General features: G+C 61.7%; 2 protein-coding genes across 8 annotated transcripts; both read left to right on the top strand.

Moving 5' to 3' along the window:
• The first annotated feature begins 355 nt into the window (after positions 1 to 355).
• On the top strand, positions 356 to 8,772 carry XPNPEP2 (X-prolyl aminopeptidase 2). 6 transcript variants are annotated; one of them, XM_013942230.2, is made up of 21 exons: positions 356 to 477; positions 2,212 to 2,285; positions 2,494 to 2,604; positions 2,694 to 2,757; positions 3,014 to 3,118; positions 3,271 to 3,357; positions 3,512 to 3,658; positions 3,787 to 3,888; positions 4,056 to 4,137; positions 4,521 to 4,716; positions 4,944 to 5,033; positions 5,129 to 5,238; positions 5,517 to 5,594; positions 5,724 to 5,795; positions 5,981 to 6,041; positions 6,199 to 6,268; positions 6,400 to 6,504; positions 6,801 to 6,860; positions 7,041 to 7,117; positions 7,917 to 8,018; positions 8,449 to 8,772. In XM_013942230.2, exons 1-21 carry the CDS (start codon positions 432 to 434, stop codon positions 8,653 to 8,655), a joined length of 2,046 nt encoding a protein of 681 aa, XP_013797684.1. In that variant the 5' UTR covers positions 356 to 431; the 3' UTR covers positions 8,656 to 8,772. The 6 variants fall into 6 exon arrangements, with proteins under 6 accessions (XP_013797684.1, XP_013797685.1, XP_067160179.1 ...); XM_013942231.2 differs by having other exon boundaries at positions 7,920 to 8,018; XM_067304078.1 differs by lacking the exon at positions 6,400 to 6,504.
• Positions 8,773 to 9,509: 737 nt separating this feature from the next.
• On the top strand, positions 9,510 to 17,886 carry SASH3 (SAM and SH3 domain containing 3). 2 transcript variants are annotated; one of them, XM_067304080.1, is made up of 8 exons: positions 9,510 to 9,641; positions 14,050 to 14,145; positions 14,406 to 14,555; positions 14,648 to 14,789; positions 14,870 to 15,033; positions 15,222 to 15,428; positions 15,900 to 16,050; positions 16,185 to 17,886. In XM_067304080.1, exons 1-8 carry the CDS (start codon positions 9,588 to 9,590, stop codon positions 16,370 to 16,372), a joined length of 1,152 nt encoding a protein of 383 aa, XP_067160181.1. In that variant the 5' UTR covers positions 9,510 to 9,587; the 3' UTR covers positions 16,373 to 17,886. The 2 variants fall into 2 exon arrangements, with proteins under 2 accessions (XP_067160181.1, XP_067160182.1); XM_067304081.1 differs by having other exon boundaries at positions 16,188 to 17,886.
• Positions 17,887 to 17,983: the final 97 nt, after the last annotated feature.

Genomic DNA, 17,983 nt, shown 5'->3' on the forward strand with positions numbered 1-17,983 from the left:
TTACACCAGCCCTCCGCAGCTCCAGTGAGAGGAGATGAGAAGTTCCTGGGGGACGCAAGGGAGCAGAGCATGGCATAGCCCCTTCTGCCCTAATTTTAACCCCAGGTGGTGGAACCATGCCAAGCTGAGCTGGCACAGCCCCACCTGTGCTCCGGAAGGATCTTTGGACTCTGTGCTGACTTTGCTGTTTACTTTTATCTAGTGGCAGGATCTGCTTTCAAGGAGAAGCGCTCAGTGTATAGGACAACACCCCCCCCCCCCCAATCTGCTATGGGTCGTGGCTCTCCCATCCAGCATCCCTCCGCCCCCAGGGCAAAGGCGCAGGAGGACAGACTGGTCACCAAAGGCACTGGTGACACATTCCCTCTGCTACCTGTCCCGACTGGGGAAGCTCAGGGCAGCCAGAGAAGCTCAAGGCAGCTGGAGGAGCCATGCACACCTCTCCGTGGATCATAGCCTGGTTGCTCCTGCTCCAAGGTAAGTCAGAGACATCTTGTGTGGAGGGGCTGGGCTGAGGATACAGTCTGTTCCACAGCCCAGACAGAGAACATGCCAGGGGAGGTGTCATGTCCAGGGACTGGGGACCAGGTTGTCTCAGCACTGAGGATGTGGGGGTGTTTCAGGTCAAGTCAAAAATCACAGCTTTTGCATTCCCAAGGGAGCACAGCAAGGGTGGGTTTTCCCTTATGGAGCAAGATTCGTGCTGTGGCTCTGTCCCCATCCCTGCTGCCCTAGGGCAGGGGGTCCTGATCTCGGAGAGGGGCTAATCCTGCCTGTTGGCCTAAGGTGGCCACATCCCTGAGGGACAAGCTCTGGGGAGGTGATGTGTAAGAAGCAGCTCTCAGAGGGCATGGAGATTTCAGGTGTCCAAGGCCATGCTATGCTAATGGTGACAGATTTCCCCATTGCCCCATGGACCTGAGACTGGTGCTATTGTCCTGAGAGGGAGAAAAATGTCCCCCAGGACACAGGGGATTCAGCAGCAGGTCCTCAGCTGCTGCTGCCACCCGAGCCCGACAGGAGAGCTCCACTGGGGGGAGAGCTGAGCAAGATGAAGGCAGGTGCCTGCCACCCAGTACAGCACCTGCCATGCACTTGAGTGACAGAGCATCACCATTCAAGCCTCAACGCTGCCATGGCGGGTCCTCGCCACATGCCCCCCACCTTATCGAGGCAGTGCCAGGCTCTGACCTGCCCAACCCAAGCCACCCTGCCCTCTCAGGACCTGCTCCAGGCCTGGTGCCTGCAAACACAAGCACACGGCCCGGTGTACGTCTGGGGCCCACGGTGTCCCTGGCAACGGGGGCAGGATGCATGGCCAGGAGCAGAAGGCTCAGGGCCCTTGCAGATGGTGGCTGACCCGGTGTCAGGCTCCAGCATCCCAGGACCTGAACCCCCTCCCAGGGTCACCTTTCCAAGATGTGGTGTTTCCACAATGCCTGTTTCCAATTAGCTCCATCAAAGCAGCCCCTGGCTCCTCTCCCACCAGTTTCCCAGCCCCAACACTGCCTGCCCAGCTGACAGGCTCTGGACAGATGTGATCGCTCCTTTGTAGCATGGTTGTAGCGTGCTGGCAGCAGTTTCCCACCCCTCCCGGTCTCCCAGCAGACTCCAGCAATGATCGAGAGTTTGGGGAAACATGGTGTCCAACACATCTGATGTAGAACAGCTTTGGGGAGAGGCCAGGTCCTGCGAGGGGACAGCCCTGACCCCCACGTTTCAGCCAGTTCCTCCCATGGCCCCAGTACTGGCGATGCTCTGCCGACTCTTAGCAGCCCATTACCTCGTCCCCGTCGCAGCAGTACGGGGCTGGCTCCTGGGCTGGTGCAAAGCAGGAGGGCAGTGATTGCCAGGTGCTGCAGGGATGGGCTGTGCTTCGCAGCAGTTGCGCTGTGCCCGTGGGACTGGCAGGCCCCCACAGTGCTGGGGCTTGTGGGCATGTGGCTGTGTGCTGCTCTCAGTGCCCACCCACCGCCTGCCAGGAACTTGCTTCCACTTGATCCAGGTGATATCACTGGTTTTCCCCCACAATTCCCAAGGCTAGAAACATTATTTTTGTAAAATAAATAAAAGCTGGGCTCGGTCTGTATTTGGGGCTGGGGATTGGGGCCACCAGCTGCCCCAGCACTGGCTCAGCAGCTAAGCCGGAGCAGGGGACCGTCAGGGCCCTGGGCTGTGGCCTGAGGCTCTGAGGTCTCCTCTTGCCCCCAGGCTGCACTGCAGAACAGCTGCAGCGGGCCACCTCTCCCAGGACCGACATCAGGGACTGCTCCACGAACCCCCCGGTGAGCCTCTGTGGTGCCCTGCCCTTGCTGTCGGTCTGCTGCTCCCAGCATCACTTCTCTGACTGCCTCACGGCTGCCCTGGGACCACCCCAGAGTGCCCGGTGCTTCCCCAAGACCCTCACAGAGAGGGGAGCAGGCCGCAGCCGTGTCTGCAGTTGGGACAAGCTGCCCACTGGGTCCCCTTCAGCACTTCTCCCTGTGCCACCAGTACCTGCCCTCCACAGTCACCGAGACAACAGCGCGACTCGCGGCTCTGCGGGGCGCCATGAAGGCCCACAGCATTGATGCCTACATCGTGCCTGCCACAGACGCCCACATGGTAAGGCAGCACCCTCCCTGCACCCTGGGGTGCTGGCTCTGCAGTGGGTGCCCCGCAGCTGCCCCTCACAGCTCTGTCCTCGTCTCCAGAGTGAGTACATAGCGGAGCGGGATTCCCGCCTGGGCTGGGTGACCGGCTTCACCGGCTCTGCAGGTGAGACCATCATCACCACTGGCTTCCTCTCCCACCCAGCTCCCCGCTCGGGGTGGCCCAGTGCCCAGCCTCAGGATGGCCAAGAGCTGGGGGTCTCCATCCTTGGGGTCCTCAAGGCTGGACACAGCCACAGCAGTGGTCCTGCGCCGTGCAGGAGGTCGCGCTGGGGACCCCGGCTGTCCCTGCTCACCCACAGGTGCCCAGGCAGCCTGGCGGGGGAGGAGAAGTGATGCCTGAGCCCCCTGTCCTGCCCCAGGCACAGGCGTGGTGACGCTGGACAAGGCTGCCTTGTGGACCGACAGCCGCTACTGGACCCAGGCAGAGCGCCAGATGGACTGCAATTGGGAGCTGCAGAGGACAAGTCAGTGCAGGGCAAGCTGGGGAGCCAGCAGGGTCTCATCACCCCTGGCCCCCCCTGTGTCCCAGCCTCGACTGGGCCCAGCACAGGTCGGGACACGGCTGGTTCGGTGGACCCAGGCCAGCCCCTCAGTGCCACTCAGCTCTCTCTTGCAGCCTGGATTGAGTCCATCGGCCTATGGATCCTTGAGGCAGTTCCTGCAGGCGGCAATGTCAGCTTGGACCCCTTCCTCTTCTCCATCGGTAAGGTCACCCATTGCTTAACACCTTCCCTGCCCTCAGCCTGCAGCACCCAATGGCCCAGCACCCTCCCACCAGGGTGCAGTGAGCAGTCCCCAGGTGGTGGTGAGGTGACCTTTGCTGGGTGCCCCTAACCACTGACTGCTCCCCACCTCAGACACCTGGAACAGCTACAGTGAGGCTCTCCATGGCTCCGGCAGGACCCTGCTTCCCATCGAGACCAACCTTGTGGACCAAGTGTGGGGTGACCAGAGACCCCCTCCAGCCTCCAGCAAGATCTACAGCCTCCCAGCAGAGTTCACAGGTAAAACCACAGTCTTCCCCAGGGTCACTGGGTGAGTGTTTGCTGTCACTTGGCACCCACAGCAGCCCCCAGCCCAAGGGGGCCTCGGTGGACCCCAAGGCTGAGCCGGCCTCTCACCCTCCTCCCAGGGAGCAGCTGGCAGGAGAAGGTGGCCGGGATCCGGCAGCAGATGGAGCAGCATGTCCGGAACCCCACAGCTGTGCTGCTGTCAGGGCTGGAGGAGACAGCCTGTGAGCAGCCAGTGCGGCCACCTCCACTGCGGGTCCCAAGCCATCATGCTGCCTGTGGGCCCTGCTCTGCATGCTGGTCGGTGCCAGAGGGGTTCTGGCTCTGCCCCGAGCCCTGGGGGCACTGGGGCAGCCAGCAAGTGCAGGCTCTGACATCTAGTTCTTGACAGGGCTCTTTAACCTCCGTGGAGATGACATCCCCTACAACCCTGTCTTCTACTCCTACACGCTGCTGACCAGCACCAACATAAGGTGGGCAGCATCTCCCCACAGGCACATGGTAGCTTGGCCCACACCCCTCTTCCCTTCTGGGGCCAGCACCCATGGGACCCTCACCTAAGATGCACCCCTGGACTCAGTTACCCTCTTCCCCAGAGCCCACCATGTCCTGTGGCACCCAGCCCCATTGTGTCCCCTCTCCAAGTTCCACATCTTGCCCAGGTCCAACCTTATTCCTCCCACCTCAGCCTGGAGTCTGGCCCAGTTCCCAGCCTTGCATCCCCTCTGCAGTCTCTCAGCCGGTCCCCAATGCCCTACTCTCTACTGATGCACCACACACTGCCTGGGCTTGGGTGTCAAATGAGCCAGGCCAGTCCCATGGTTGTGCCCGCCCCAGCCACACATCCTGTCCCCAGACTGTTTGTGGATGAGACGCGCCTGACAGCGGAGGCACGGCAGTCCCTGCAGGCAGGCTGCCCTGGGCCCCTGTGTGTGGAGCTGCAGGAGTATGGCCAGGTGCGTGCCCATGTCCGCGACTATGCCCAGGGCAACGTCACCATCTGGCTTGGCACCGAGTATACCACCTACGGCCTCTATGGCATCATCCCCCAGGTAAGGCACCGCCAGCCACACCACATGCCACAGAGACCTTCCCAAGCCAGAGGGCCCGGAGAGGCCTGGGCCATGGAGCCTTGCTGCTGCAGACATGGGTTGTTCCCAGGCCCAAAGCCAGCCTATGCCATAGAGCTGTGGGGGCATGGGACGTGCTGCAGCAGTCCCCAGGGTGGATGGAGTGGCTGGCTATGCCCAGTCGTGCCATCCCTAGGCTGCCTTTGCAGGAGAAGCTCCTGGAGGACAGCTATTCCCCAGTGATGGTTGCCAAGGCTGTGAAAAATGCCAAGGAGCAGGAGTTACTGCGGGCCGCTCATGTAAGGGCTTTCCCCATCCTCTCAGCCAGAAGCAGAAGGGAGGGAACTTCTGGGGTGCCAGCTCATTCCTTCTGATGCTACTGGGCTGCCTGCAGGTGCGGGATGCTGTGGTTGTCATCCAGTACCTGCTGTGGCTGGAGAAGATGGTCCCCCAAGGGCTGGTGGACGAGTTCTCGGGGGCACGCCACGTAGATGCGCTCCGCTGGTCAGTACCGCTGGTCGCTGGCTTCCCTCTCAGTGTGCCATGCATGGGGGACCCGGGGCCTCTCAGTATGCTTTGCCTGGAATGGACAGGTGCCCTTGGTGCACCGCACCTGGGTCAACATTGTTCCTCTCCTGTGTGCCATGCCTGGTGGGGGGGCCTGGGAGCCTGCATGTGACAAGGACGTCTCCTGGCTGCTCAGCACCCTCAGGGCCAGGACACCAGGCTCTTTCTGGAGGGACTGGCTGTGCCCACGCATCTCCTTCCCTGCTGCCTTCCAGGGCCCAGGAGCACAGCCGCGGGCCCAGCTTTGAGTCCATCTCAGCCAGCGGCCTCAATGCAGCACTTGCCCACTACAGGTATGGCTCAGCCACATCTCCCTGGCAGGGCCAGGGCACCAGGGCTGGCAGCAGTGGTAGGGAGTGGGTGGATGGGGGCTGTGAGCAGGCTCTGAGGTATCCCTTGCAGTGACCCTCCTTCCCTCCCAGCCCATCCAACGTGAGCAGCCGGAAGCTGTCTGTCGATGAGATGTACCTTTCTGACACCGGAGGGCAATACCTGTGCGTAGTGCTTTCCCCCATCCTCCTCTGGCTCCCCCAAGACAGCACTGCCCCCCATCCCATTGTGCCCCTGGCAGGGCAGGCAGCGGGGTGACAGCAGGCTGTGCCCAGCTCTGTGGGTGATGGGGCTGCCAGAGCCAACACTGGAGCCGCGTCACCCCCCCCATTCACTCCCCTCTCCTTAGGGACGGCACGACAGACATCACTCGGACCATGCACTGGGGTGTCCCAACCCCATTCCAGAAGGTATCAGCCCTTCTCATGCTGTCCGGGCATCGCTCTGCAGTGCCCAGCGCTGAGGTCCTGGCCATGGGACTGCAGGATGCCACCAGGGGCTAGGGCTGGACATACAGGGAGAGTGTCTGAGGGACACCATGCTAAGCCACTCACACATCCCTCATAGGAAGCCTACACCCGCGTGCTGATGGGCAACATTGACCTGTCCCGCCTCATCTTCCCCACCAACACAGCAGGTGGGTGCTGTGCCAGGCATGGGGTGGTCTGGGGTGGCCCAGGCCTGTATGAATGGTTTGAAGAGCAGGGCAGGTAGGCAGGTGCCCTCACCAGCTCGCTCAGTCCCCATCCCGCACTGTCATTCCCTCAGGGAGAACAGTGGAGTCCTTTGCCCGTCAGGCACTCTGGGAAGTCGGACTCAACTACGGCCACGGGACTGGCCATGGCATCGGAAACTTCCTATCAGTCCATGAGTGTAGGTGCTGCTGGGGTGTGCGGGGCCCACTGCACCATGGGTCCCACTGGTTGCAGCATCAGGGACATGGCCTGGCTGGGAGGGACAAAGATGGTGGTGGGTCATGCAGAGCCTGTCGGGGCCCAGCTGAGTCCCTCTCGCTGCAGGTGAACATCCCCCAGGTTGCAGGGCTCTGGGTGATGCAGTTCTTGCGAGGGACGCTGCCCCTGCAGTGGCTGTGCCCTGGCATGACCCTTCGATGCATGGCCCCTTGGTGCGTGCTGTCCCCAGAAGCCATAACCACGCTTCCTCCACAGGGCCTGTGGGCTTCCAGTCCAACAATATACCACTGATGAAGGGCATGTTCACATCCATTGGTACGTACACCTGCACAGGTCCTGCCCACACCTCTGGTTCTTGGGACAGCCCCAGAGCCATGGGACCAGGCGAGGGGAGGGGGGGGGAGCCTTGCTTTGCTACTCCGTTCTGGGGCCAGTGTGGGCCTCTCGTGGGCTGCTGAAGCTCAGGACTTGTTGGGCACCTTTCCTGTCCCCCAGAGCCCGGATACTACCGGGATGGTGAGTTTGGAATCCGTATCGAGGACGTTGCCCTTGTGGTCGAGGCACAGACTAAGGTAACGTGTTCCTCCTTACACCAAATGCCCAAGGAGCCTGAGGCTGCCTCCTGCCCCAGGACTCCTTCCTGGGGGAGCTCGGAGGTGAGACAGGCTTCAAGGCTGGGGCGTCTGCAGAGCCCGGCATCCTGGACAGGCAGGGAGCTGGAGGGCAGGCTGCCCTTCCCCAAGCCATGGGCAACACAGGGAGCCACTGGCCCTCGGTGCCAAGGTCCTGCCCACCACAGAGGGTTCCCAGAGCAGTTGTGGTCCAGGGCCATGAGGGACAAGGCCACCTCCATGTCTGATTGTGGCTGCAGGGCCTGGCATGAGCAGGGACAGGGACCAGGTCCCCCTCCTTCCTCAGGGGCTACTCAAGGGCACAGAGAAGGGTTGGGTAGTGCTCAGAGAGGGGCATGGAGGCACATGCTGAGGACAGCAGTGAGCACGAGGCTGGGCAGGGAGCAGGCCTGCAGTGCACCTGGCCAGAGTGGCATGGTGTCAGGGTGACACAGGGTTGGGGTGGCACAGTGCTCGGGTGGCATGGTGCTGAGAAGGCATGGTGCCAAGGTGGCACAGTGCTGGGGTAGCATGGGGTCAGGGAGGCACAGTGCCACAGTGCCAGGCGACACGGTGTGGAAGGCTGGGCTCAGCTACTCCTCATGCTCCCAGGACTGAGATGAGGGCTGTTGGCCAGCCACGCCACAGTGGTCCCACAGCCCTCAGCCAGGGCCCTGGGCACCTCTCTCAGTGCCAGTTTGGGGACAAAAGGCCTCTCCCAGGACAGGTCTGGGGCACACACCTCACAGCCTCTCTCCAGCAGCACCAGACTGGGGAGAAGCCATTTCTGACCTTTGAGGTGGTGTCCTTGGTGCCCTATGACCGAAACCTCATCGACGTCAGCCTCCTGTCGCAAGAACAGGTACTGGGTGCTCAGGGCGAGTGAATGGAGTGGGCACTTGGGGCCAGGCTGGGCAGACAGAGTGGGCAAATGGGGCCAGCAGATGGAGCCAGGGTAGGCAGGGGGGCAAGAGAACGGGGCCAGGGCAGGTGGACACAGTGGGCAAACAGGACCATGGTGGTCAAGCAGTCAGGTAGGTGAATGGGGCTGGGGCCGGCACAGGATGGATGGATGCAGTGGGGCCTGCAGATGGGGCTGGGGCAGGTGAACAGGGCTGGGGTGGGTGCCCGGGTGGGTGATGAGGCCAGGGTGGGCTGACAGAGTGGGCAAATGGAAATGGACCACCCCAGGGCATGCAACAGCCCCTGTGGCTGAGGCAGGGTTGAAGCAGTTCGATGGGGCGGGCAGCCAGGGCTGCCTTCCCGCGGCACCACTCAGCGCCTGGCTGCAGATCCAATACCTGAACACCTACTACAAGACCATCCGGGAGCGCGTGGGGCCAGAGCTGCAGAGCCAGCAGCTGGAGGAGGAGTACCGCTGGCTGCAGAGGAACACAGAGCCCTTCGTGCAGAGCAGTGCCGGCACCGCTGCCGCCACATTGTGCGTGCTGGCCACCACCTCCCTCATCTCGGCGCTGCTCACCGAGCTGCAGGCCTGACCCTGTGCCCAGCCAGCCCTGCCACATTCCTCCTCCTTGCCGGGGCAACTTCTTCTCCCCACCATGTACTTCCTTTTTTTTTTTTTTCTTGCATGCAATTAAACATGAGTAATGCTGGCGGGTGTGAGCACGTCAGCGTGATGCGCTGCGGCAGCCCTGTGCGCTGTCACCCTGTCCATGGCGTGTGGAGCTGGGGTAGTGCACACCCATGGCCCCAGACCCATGGGTGCGACCCTGCCCACGCTACCTGCCCTGCTTGAGCAGAGACAAGGCACATTAAGAGTAGATTTAAGTTGCTCTGACCAAAGATGGGGGAACCTGAGTAAATGGTGCAGGGGAGTCACCTGGACCGCGGCAGCGCCCTGGTTGCCTTGAGGATGCTGGATGGCTGAGCGCTGGTATGCACATTCCCCTCCAATGTTTGCTTCCCAGCCATGGCCCAGGGAAGACCTGGGGACATGCAGAGACACCCACGGGTGCAGAGGACATCATGACACAGGCATCCTACAGCGACAGGCAGAGAGAGTCTGGGCACTGTGCACTGCTGAGGAGGACAAGTTTGGTGGGCACAAGGAGGGGACACGGCGTGCAGGATGGGGATCCTTGGCCTTTGCATGGGGGAAGATGGTTCCTGTAGCAGCATCACTGAGGGACTCTCCTTGCACCTCAGACCCTGTGGTGCCAGGGTGCAAGTTGGGCACTCCCCAATCCCCGAGGGGCCCTGGGCAGGGAGGGAGCTTCGAGGAGGGTTTCCTTCCTCCTGCCCCAGCCAGTGCAGCCAGGCAGCCTCCCTGGGGCTGAGCTGCTGCAAGCACCTCTCATGTGACCGCCGGCTTCCTGTGCGCTTCCTGGCGTCTGTGCCGGCGCGCTCGCTACGTGCCGTGCCAGGCGCTGCCCTGAGCCCTCTGCCATTGCCCCTGGACCCAAGCACCATGCTGCGCCGCAAGCCCTCCAACGCCAGCGACAAGGAGCCAGGTCACAAGAAGGTAAGCGCCAGCAGGACCCTGCAGCCCCTTGGCACCCCTGGGTGTTCCTGTGGGCTCAGCACCCACCAAGCCCCAGGCTGCCCACCCCTCCTCCAGCAGGACCCTGGGGCTGGGAGAGCTGGAGGACATGGCCAGTGCGTCCGGACGGCTCGGATGCCCACGGGGCAGAGTTTTGTGCATCCCAGGGGTCCGGCACGGTCAGCCCCTGCCATGGTGGGCCACAGCGGCCTTGCCAGAGCTCAGTCCCAGCCAGCAAACACCCTGTCCCCAGACTGTCCTGCATCCTGCTCCAGCCCTGGTTTGTGGTACCCAGGCCCCGGTGGGATGTGCAGCACAGAACTGGCAGCCCTGCCTGCACCTGGTTCTGGGGGCAGAGCACCTTGGGGTGCTGCAGACAGCAGAGATGGCCACGGCCCCAGGGCTAGCGCGGGTGCAGGCCGGGGAGGCTGCGGAGCCGGCGGGGCTCTGCGCTCCGGGGCAGCAGGGCGGGCTCCCCCTCCACACACGTTGCCCGAGGTGTGGGTGGCTGCTTCCTGCCAGGGGGTGGGGAGGCTCGCTGCTCTGGGGCTGCTGCAGCGCGCGTGCAGGCTGCCAGGCGCGCAGTTCCCAGCCCAGCCCTTGCAGTGCTTGCATCAAGGTGTTTGCGGTCGAGGCAGCGCAAGGCTGCAGCCCCGTCACATGTGCCAGCCACTTCCTCCGGCACCGCTCACCGGCACCGCTCCACCAAGCGCCGGGAGCAGCCGCTGTGGCACCGCAGGCCCACCAGCCTCGCTGCCCTAGGGGCTGCCTGGGCGCAGAGAGGGCCACAAGCCACCCTTGCTGTCCACACTGACCTGCAGCATCTGCCTTCCCCCAGCACTGTGCACACCCCAAGTTTTCCTGGCTCCCGTCTGGTAGCCAAAACACTTCCCTCAGGCTTGAGCTCAGGCTGGCTTGTGCCCTACAGGAAAAGAGGGTGGCAACGACTGCTGGGCAGGCACAGCCCTGCAGGGACGGGCTCTCAAGCAGGCCACCACAGGAAGTGTTGCCCTGAGCACAGTCAGAGTCTGCCTGAGTCTGCAGGCAGCCTGGGGCAGGGCGTGGGAAGCTCCAAGTTCCCCACTGTTTCAGTGGTGTTTGCTCAGAGCTGCTGACAACAGAAACGCATCCAGTCCCTGTCCCTCCTGCACAAGAAGTTGCCTTGGCCCGCACCAGGCACTGATGGCCCAGTTTTGGCAGTGGAGAGCTGCGAAGGGAAGCAGAGGGCTCAGGGTTGTGCAGACGCCTATGCAGGGCCCCATCCTGGCCCGCACCAGGCAGAAGTCCCTGCAGAGGCACGTCCTCTAGGCTTGCACCCTTGCAGAGAAGTTCCCCAGCCACCTGGGGAAATCTGGATAAAACATCCCCATGTTCATGGTGGCCTGGAGAGCCCCAGCCCAGGGTGGCAGGGCCCAGCCGGGCATCCCCTCCCCTTGCCCAGCCGCACCCTCCGCTCTCACTTCCCTCTCGCTCCCGCTTGGGGCTCGCTGCAGCTCTTGCTGGCAGGGCCTGGCAGCCCTGGGCCCCGCACCCAGCCCCCCTGCTGCCTGCCCCACTTCCCATGCGGCAGCACACCGAGCGCAGGCCCCTGTGGGCCTGCCGCCTGTGCAGCCACACGCCGCCGCGTTCCCCAAACCCTCCTGATTTGCTTTGTGCTGTGTGTTAAACGGTTGTTCTTGCAACATCAGCTCCTTCTAGCCACAGGGCACAGGCAGATCTCCTTGCAAATTTTCTACAAGCTCAGCCATGGGGTGGCCCAGCAGAAAGTCTCAGCTGTGGACAGGTGCTGGATGAGTACGCGATGAGAAACCCTGGGTGCCCCCTGCCTGAGTGCTCCCAGGCACAGTTTAGTGGCTGCCTGCAGGCTCAGACAGATGTTATTTTGTTTGTGTAACCTGTCCAGGCACAAAACGGTGGGAGGCTGATGTGGGTCAGAAGGAGCCAGCCAAGGTGGTTGCACACTCACTCTTGGATCTGGGCAGAGGAGACCAAGCACTAGAGGCAGTGCGGCCAGGTAGGAAACCTGCTGATGCCTTGGGAGATGTCACAAATCCAGCACTGATGGCCCAGTGCTGTTTGTGTTCAATGCAAGGATAAAAACCAAACCACAACGCGAAGGTGTTTTGTCTCAAGGGGGCCAACGGAGGCAGGAAGGTTCTGGTGAGCTCGAGAGCCTTGGCACGTGAGCGGAGGCCCCACCAACATCTCCTGTAACCAAGCACACGAAGACCGGAGATGTTCCTGCTGAGTAAAGTCAGGCCAGGGATAAAGCCAGGTTTCTCCCACCCAAGCCAGCGGTCTCCAAAGAAATTACAAAAATAAATGGTAAAAGATGCTTGGTCAAGCCCACAAAAAGGAGAACAAGGACAGGAAGCTGTGAGGCCGTGTCCAAGGAGGGCCAGCCATCACAGAGGGCTGGAAAGGGCCTCGCTCACCTCCCACTTAAGCAGGAGCCCGTGGAGGAGGGGTAGAGCAACTTGCGAAAGGAAATTGCTGCGTTTGTGGTAAAAGCAAAACTGAGCAAGTCTGTGTGTGCTCTGAGAGCGCGGGGAAGCCAGAAACCGAGCGCACACAGCCCCGGCCACACAAACCTGCTCCCACAGCAGGCCTGCGGCCAGGCACTGAGAGACCTGGTGTAAGCTGGAGAGCAAAAACCAACAGCCCCAGCCAAAACAGCGATGCTCCGGCAACCACAATGAGACCATGCAGCAAGTGCACCCAAGAGTTCGGTACGCGTTAAGGAAAGCGAGCTGAGACAAGGCAAACGCATGCTGTGCAGGGTCCCCAGGCTGTCCGGCTGCCACCAAAGGTGTTCCTGGTGCGGGGAAACCCTTCCCTCAGCTAAGCTCTGCATGGGAAAGCCCAAGTTACCCTGAGCACATGGAGACAGGGGAAGAAGAGCCAAGGAGGCCACTAAGCAGGAGGCAGGCAGTCGGGCAACGGGACGACTGGAAGAGGCAGCCATGGAGTCCCAAGGATTGCACCAGGACTGAGATTTGAAACTTTCTTCAGTGGCTTTGCCACAAAATTAGAAGCAAATTTGCTGAGATGCCAGCATGGGAGGCACCATTCAGGCTGAGGGATGAGGATTGCAGGCAGAAAATGTGGATAAGGTCACCAGGTCCAGGCCTGGAGCTGAAATGCAAGGGGAGCAGTGGTCCTTCTCACTCACACTACGTCCACATGGCATCTTACATGCTCTCAGCAGCCAAAAACAGCCTTAGCTGATGGGAGGACCAACCCATGACACACCCATCACAGCAGCAGGACCCTCCACGTGCCAGCACCTTCCCTCGGGGTGGCCTATGAGACCCCCCCGCATCACCAGGAGCACCAGGACAGTCCCACTCCACTTTCAGCTCTTGCTTCCAAAATCCCTGGCTGAGTGAGGGGTCGCGGCAGGGGCGAGCCAGCATAGCCAGCCTGCATTTGGGTGCTGAGCAGAGCAGCTGCACATCGGAGCCCTGGGGTTTTCCTGGCAAATACCCAGCACACATGTCGCAACAGCAGTGTGTCAGCACAACATTGTACCCTGGCTGCCCCCTGACCAGCAGTGCCGGTCTCCATGCTGAAGCATCCGCAGCAGGTGCCAGAGCAGGGACTGCCACAAAAACACCAAAATTAAAGACGATTTGGGAACTGCAAAATGCACTTCTTACCCAGCAGTCCCTTGTGAGGAGCAGCAGCTCCCAGCACTAAGCCTGTTTGCCTGGCAGATGCTTTTGGCTTTGGACGGTGCTTGATCTGAGGGACCTGACGTCCACAGCAGTCAGCAGAGCTTGCGATGGGCTTTCTCCCAGCCTAGGGAAGCACAGGACAGTGGTGTTGTCAGGGGGGGGAGGGTGTCAATCTCCTGCCATGCTTGGAGTCCACAGATCCTGACCCTGTGGCCTCAGGACCCTCTGCGGGTTCCACGCCAGAGCAATCCTCTGGCAGAGATGTCAAAGGAACTGGCAGAGCCCCAGGGGAGCATCCCAATGCAAGTCGGGAGGAGGGGTGGTTAATGTGGCCCTGCAGGCCCATGCAGCAGGATGCAAGCAGCCCAGCTCTCCCACTGCAGTGAGCAGCTGGGGCAGTACCAACCAGCGCTGTGCCGCACAGCCCCTGCCCAGGCACCATGAGTGACACTGGGTCTCTGCCTCCCCCTGGGCTCCTGGAGCATGTCCAGGCCCTGGGGTGCTCACAGCATGCTGTGGCTCTTTGGTGTCGGCACAATGCAGAAACCAGGGAGGATGCACCAGCCAAAACCTCTTTGAATGCTGCCATTGCCCCCATGGCTGTTTCGGCTTGTTGAGGTGCCCAGCACCAGGGCAGATGGTGGGAGTCAGGGCAGGCATGAATCATGCACAGCACTGTGGAGAAGCCCTCACTCCTCTTTGCCTCCCCCCAGCTCTCCCTCCAGCGCTCCAGCAGCTTCAAGGACTTTGCCAAGGCCAAAGTCAGCTCCCCCGTGGTGTCCGAGAAGGAGTTCAACCTGGATGTGAATGTGAGTGCTTGTCCCTATGTGCAGCAGCAGCAGCAGCAGCAACCCCCCCTTCCTGGAACCTGCTCCATCCCACTCCCATGGGGATCCCGCTCCCATGGGGCATCCCATTCCAATGCATATCCCACACCCACGTGGCCCCCCAATCACTGCTCACCTGAGCGACTGGTCCCCCTGGTGCTGCACTGGTCCCAGAGGGCTTCCACTGCAGCCCAGGCCATGGGTAACTGGGCATCTGGCTCTGCTCTCCATCTCCCTCCCAGATCCCTGAGGATGAGCTCAGCAGCACCGGCCCTGACGATGCTGCACGGAGCAGCGGGATGAAGTTGGGCAAGAAGTGGAGAGCTGTCATCTCCCGCACCATGAACAGGAAGATGGGCAGGATGGCCGTGAAAGCGCTGGCCGAGGGGAAGGTGAGCCAGGTGCCTGGGCAGCCAGAAGAGCAGGGTGGCAGCCCCTGCTCCCACAAACCCTGCCCCAACACTAACCCTGTTCCTGCCGGCAGGGAGATGTGGAGGAAGAGGGGTCCCTGCCCTCCCTGTCCCCAGCCAGCAGCATAGAGGAGTCAAGCCAAGACAAGGTGCCCCTCTCCTATCTGGAGATGGAGGAAGATGGGCACCCATCCATTAGCCGCCAGCTGTCCAGCGGTGAGTGCAGCCCCAGGCAGGACCCCAGCCCTTTGCCCCAGGGCCAGGCCAGCCCTGATGGCCCACTGTCCCCTCTGCAGGCAGCGAAGTGTCCAGCCCCAGCCCTAGCCCCGCAGGCAACAACCGTGATAGCCTGCGGTTGGAGGAAAGCAGCCCAGCATACACCGGCCCCTTCTGTGGCAGGGCCCGTGTCCACACAGACTTCACTCCCAGCCCCTACGACAAGGACTCGCTGAAGCTGCGGGTGAGCGACCCCACAACCAGCCCAGGGATGGGGCGAGCTGGGGCAGAGGGCGAGGGATGGGGCTCGCACCTGGTGCCAGCCAGACAGCTGTGGGAAGGAGGGTGGCTGGGGACCCCTCCAAGGGTGCCAGGCATGGTGGTAGCTCTCCCAGCCATCCCCAAGCCCTCACACCCATCTCCTTGGCACAGAAAGGGGACATCATCAGCATCATTGAGAAGCCACCCGTGGGCACCTGGACCGGGCTGCTCAACAACAAGGTGGGCTCCTTCAAGTTCATCTACGTGGATGTCATCCCTGAGGAGACAGCCCCTGCCCGCAAGAGCCGGGGCCACAGCAAGAGCAAGCGGCCCAAGCCCAAGACCCTCCACGAGCTGCTAGAGCGCATCAACCTGCAGGTGAGGTCCAGTGTAGGCCAGGGGTCCCGCAGGGGTACAGGGGCATATGGGCACAAGCCTGCCTGACCAGCAGAGGCTCCCAAGGCAGCAGCAGGACTGCATGGCCAGCCAAGGGCATATTGGGCAGCAGGAGAGAAGGGGAAGCAGGGAAAGGATGCGATCACAAGGAGGAGAGCAAAGCAGTGCAGGAGGGAGACAGGGAACCTCTCTGCTTCCCAGCACCCCTTCATCTATCCCCTTACGACCTGTCCCTCTGGGCCCCTCCACCTTATGCCCAAGTACTGCTGCACAGGGACACACAGGACAGCCAGGGCTCGCCAATGGCTCAGGGCCAGCGCTCACTGCAGAGCAAGCCGAGGTGGAAGCCTGGGTTATGGGTTAGCACCAGCAGCCAAGCAGGGGGAAGCCCGCAGAGCCATGTTGCACTCGGCTCGCCTCCCTGCCACAAAGCACGCTGCCCTCTTGCCCCAGGAGCACACCTCCACCTTACTCCTGAATGGCTACCAGACCCTGGAGGACTTCAAGGAGCTGCGGGAGACCCACCTCAATGAGCTGAACATCACAGACCCCCAACACCGTGTCAAGCTGCTCACAGCTGCCGAGCTGCTCCTGGATTACGACAGTAAGGAATGGGCCAGGCAGGCTGGGGGAGAAGCCCCACATCAGCCTGTGCCCTGTGGGCCAAACCTGCCCGGCAGCCTTGGCTCTCCCTGAGCAGGGATCTGCTGCCCACTAACTTTGGCTTGTCTCTCCCAGCAGCGAGTGAGACAGAGGAAGGAGACAGCTCTGAAGCCCAGCCTTCCCCCATGGACCCCAAAGGGGACATTCCCCGGGACTCAGGCTGCTTTGAAGGATCGGAAACACTGGATGGCAGCCGGGAGGAGACAGAGCTGACAGGCCCCGAGGGGCAGCTGCAGGCACTCTCCCTGACAGAGTCCTCCTGAGCCCTCCCTGCCTTCCTGGACTGCCCCCTCCCGGGCCTGCCCCACTGATGGGGAGAGCCCACAGCTGCTTTCTGCTCAGGCTCTGGCCTGGCAGCAGGACCAGACTGGAGGCAACTGCTCCCCCCAGCCCGTGGGAGCCTTGCAAGAGAGCATGCGAGCCCCAGCAGCGGGTCCCCCGTTGCCCAGAGCTATCGCTCCTGAAAGCGGTGCAGCATCCAGCTCTCAGCCCCAGATGCAGCTCCCAGCCCCACTCTGCGGGCAGGCACTGCGAGGCTGCAGCGAGCTCATTCCTCAGCCCTCCAAGGCAACACATTCGCTGCCCGAGGGTATTTTATGCCCTGCTGCCTTGTCCCTGCTGCCCTGCGCTGTCTCTTAAAACAGGCACTCCAAGCACTCCGGAGAGTCCAACAGAGACCTCGGGCAAAGTCTTAGGCTTACCAGCCAGGGCTGTATTGCCTCTTAGGGCTTTATCCCACTTTGCCCACAGTTTAAGAGTTCTCCCAGGCTAAGCAAACACAAGCGCACTGGATTCAGCAAAGACAGGGAGGTCCACAGCAGGCACTGATAGAGCAGCACCCAGCACCCAGCAGAAAGCATGCAAGAGAGCAGAGGCACAGCAGTCCCACTGAGCCAGGTACTCACAGCCAGGGAGGGCAGCTGTGCTACCCCCTCCCCCCCCAGCATCTTCCTCACACAGCTGAAGCTCAAGCAAAGCAGACAGGGAGGGCAGGAAAAGGTTTCCTGGAAAGCTTGGGTCAAGCAGGGCAGGGAGGTGAGGTTCAGTCGAGCCCTGACAGTAGCCCAGCAAGGGCCCAGCTGCTTCAATGGCCCCAGAGCACCACAAGGCAAGCTGGGGAGAAGAAATACCATGGGCTGAGCCAGTGCAGGACTCCCTCAGCTCCAGCTCCCTCAGCTTTGGGCAAGCAGAGACCCCAGCATCCAGGCCAAATACCCCAGCCCCAAAGGCTCATAGCCTGTCACGGTACCCACTACCCAACAGCACTTCTGGAGGGACCACAAAGGTAAGATGCCGGGGCCAAGCCAGCACCAACTGTTCCACTTCTCCCAGGATTGCTGCCCCGGCGGTGGATTGGTTCAGAAGCAGGGTAAGGTTGTCATCCCCATAGCTTCTGCACTGGGCTTGCCAGCTAACACTGCAACATCACAGCACAAGCTAGCTGGGCAGCTCCTTCCAGAGGGGCCAGATCCCCACCTACACACTAGCTGAGGCACCAGGGCCCTGCAGAGCCTCCCTGCTGAGGAACATGAGCCAGGCAGTAGCCAAAGCACAGGCCAGGTTAGAGAGGCTCCCCTTCTTCAGGACAAGATTGGGCAGTAGGCCCATAGCAAATAAGCAAGCTAATCCCCATCTTGAGGTACCAAGGCACCCACAGCTCTGCCCAGGAGTTACTTTGCCAAGGCCAGGCCCATTCAGGCCAGGCTCTCACTGCTGCACTTGCACATCTTCAGCTCCTGCACCGCAGCATCCACATGCGGGCACTGAATTTGTTCTTTTGCGCTTGACTCCAATAAAGCGTGCTAATACTTCTTGCTCTAGCCTTTGGTCTCCTCCTACCTGTGCCAAAGGCTTGGGGAAAGGGCTGGGGAGCC

This window comes from Apteryx mantelli, chromosome 13 (assembly GCF_036417845.1).
Source record: "Apteryx mantelli isolate bAptMan1 chromosome 13, bAptMan1.hap1, whole genome shotgun sequence".
NCBI classification, from domain to species: Eukaryota; Metazoa; Chordata; class Aves; order Apterygiformes; family Apterygidae; genus Apteryx; species Apteryx mantelli.

Bases quoted from the DNA above. Each gene is read 5' to 3' on its own strand.
- XPNPEP2 (XM_013942230.2), top strand. From the start codon at position 432: ATGCACACCTCTCCGTGGATCATAGCCTGGTTGCTCCTGCTCCAAG. The intron at 3,358-3,511 runs GTAAGGTCACCC...TCCCCACCTCAG, and splicing joins CCCCTTCCTCTTCTCCATCG to ACACCTGGAACAGCTACAGT. The intron at 6,861-7,040 runs GTACGTACACCT...CCTGTCCCCCAG, and splicing joins GGGCATGTTCACATCCATTG to AGCCCGGATACTACCGGGAT.
- SASH3 (XM_067304080.1), top strand. From the start codon at position 9,588: ATGCTGCGCCGCAAGCCCTCCAACGCCAGCGACAAGGAGCCAGGTCAC. The intron at 14,146-14,405 runs GTGAGTGCTTGT...TCTCCCTCCCAG, and splicing joins AGTTCAACCTGGATGTGAAT to ATCCCTGAGGATGAGCTCAG. The intron at 14,556-14,647 runs GTGAGCCAGGTG...TCCTGCCGGCAG, and splicing joins AAGCGCTGGCCGAGGGGAAG to GGAGATGTGGAGGAAGAGGG.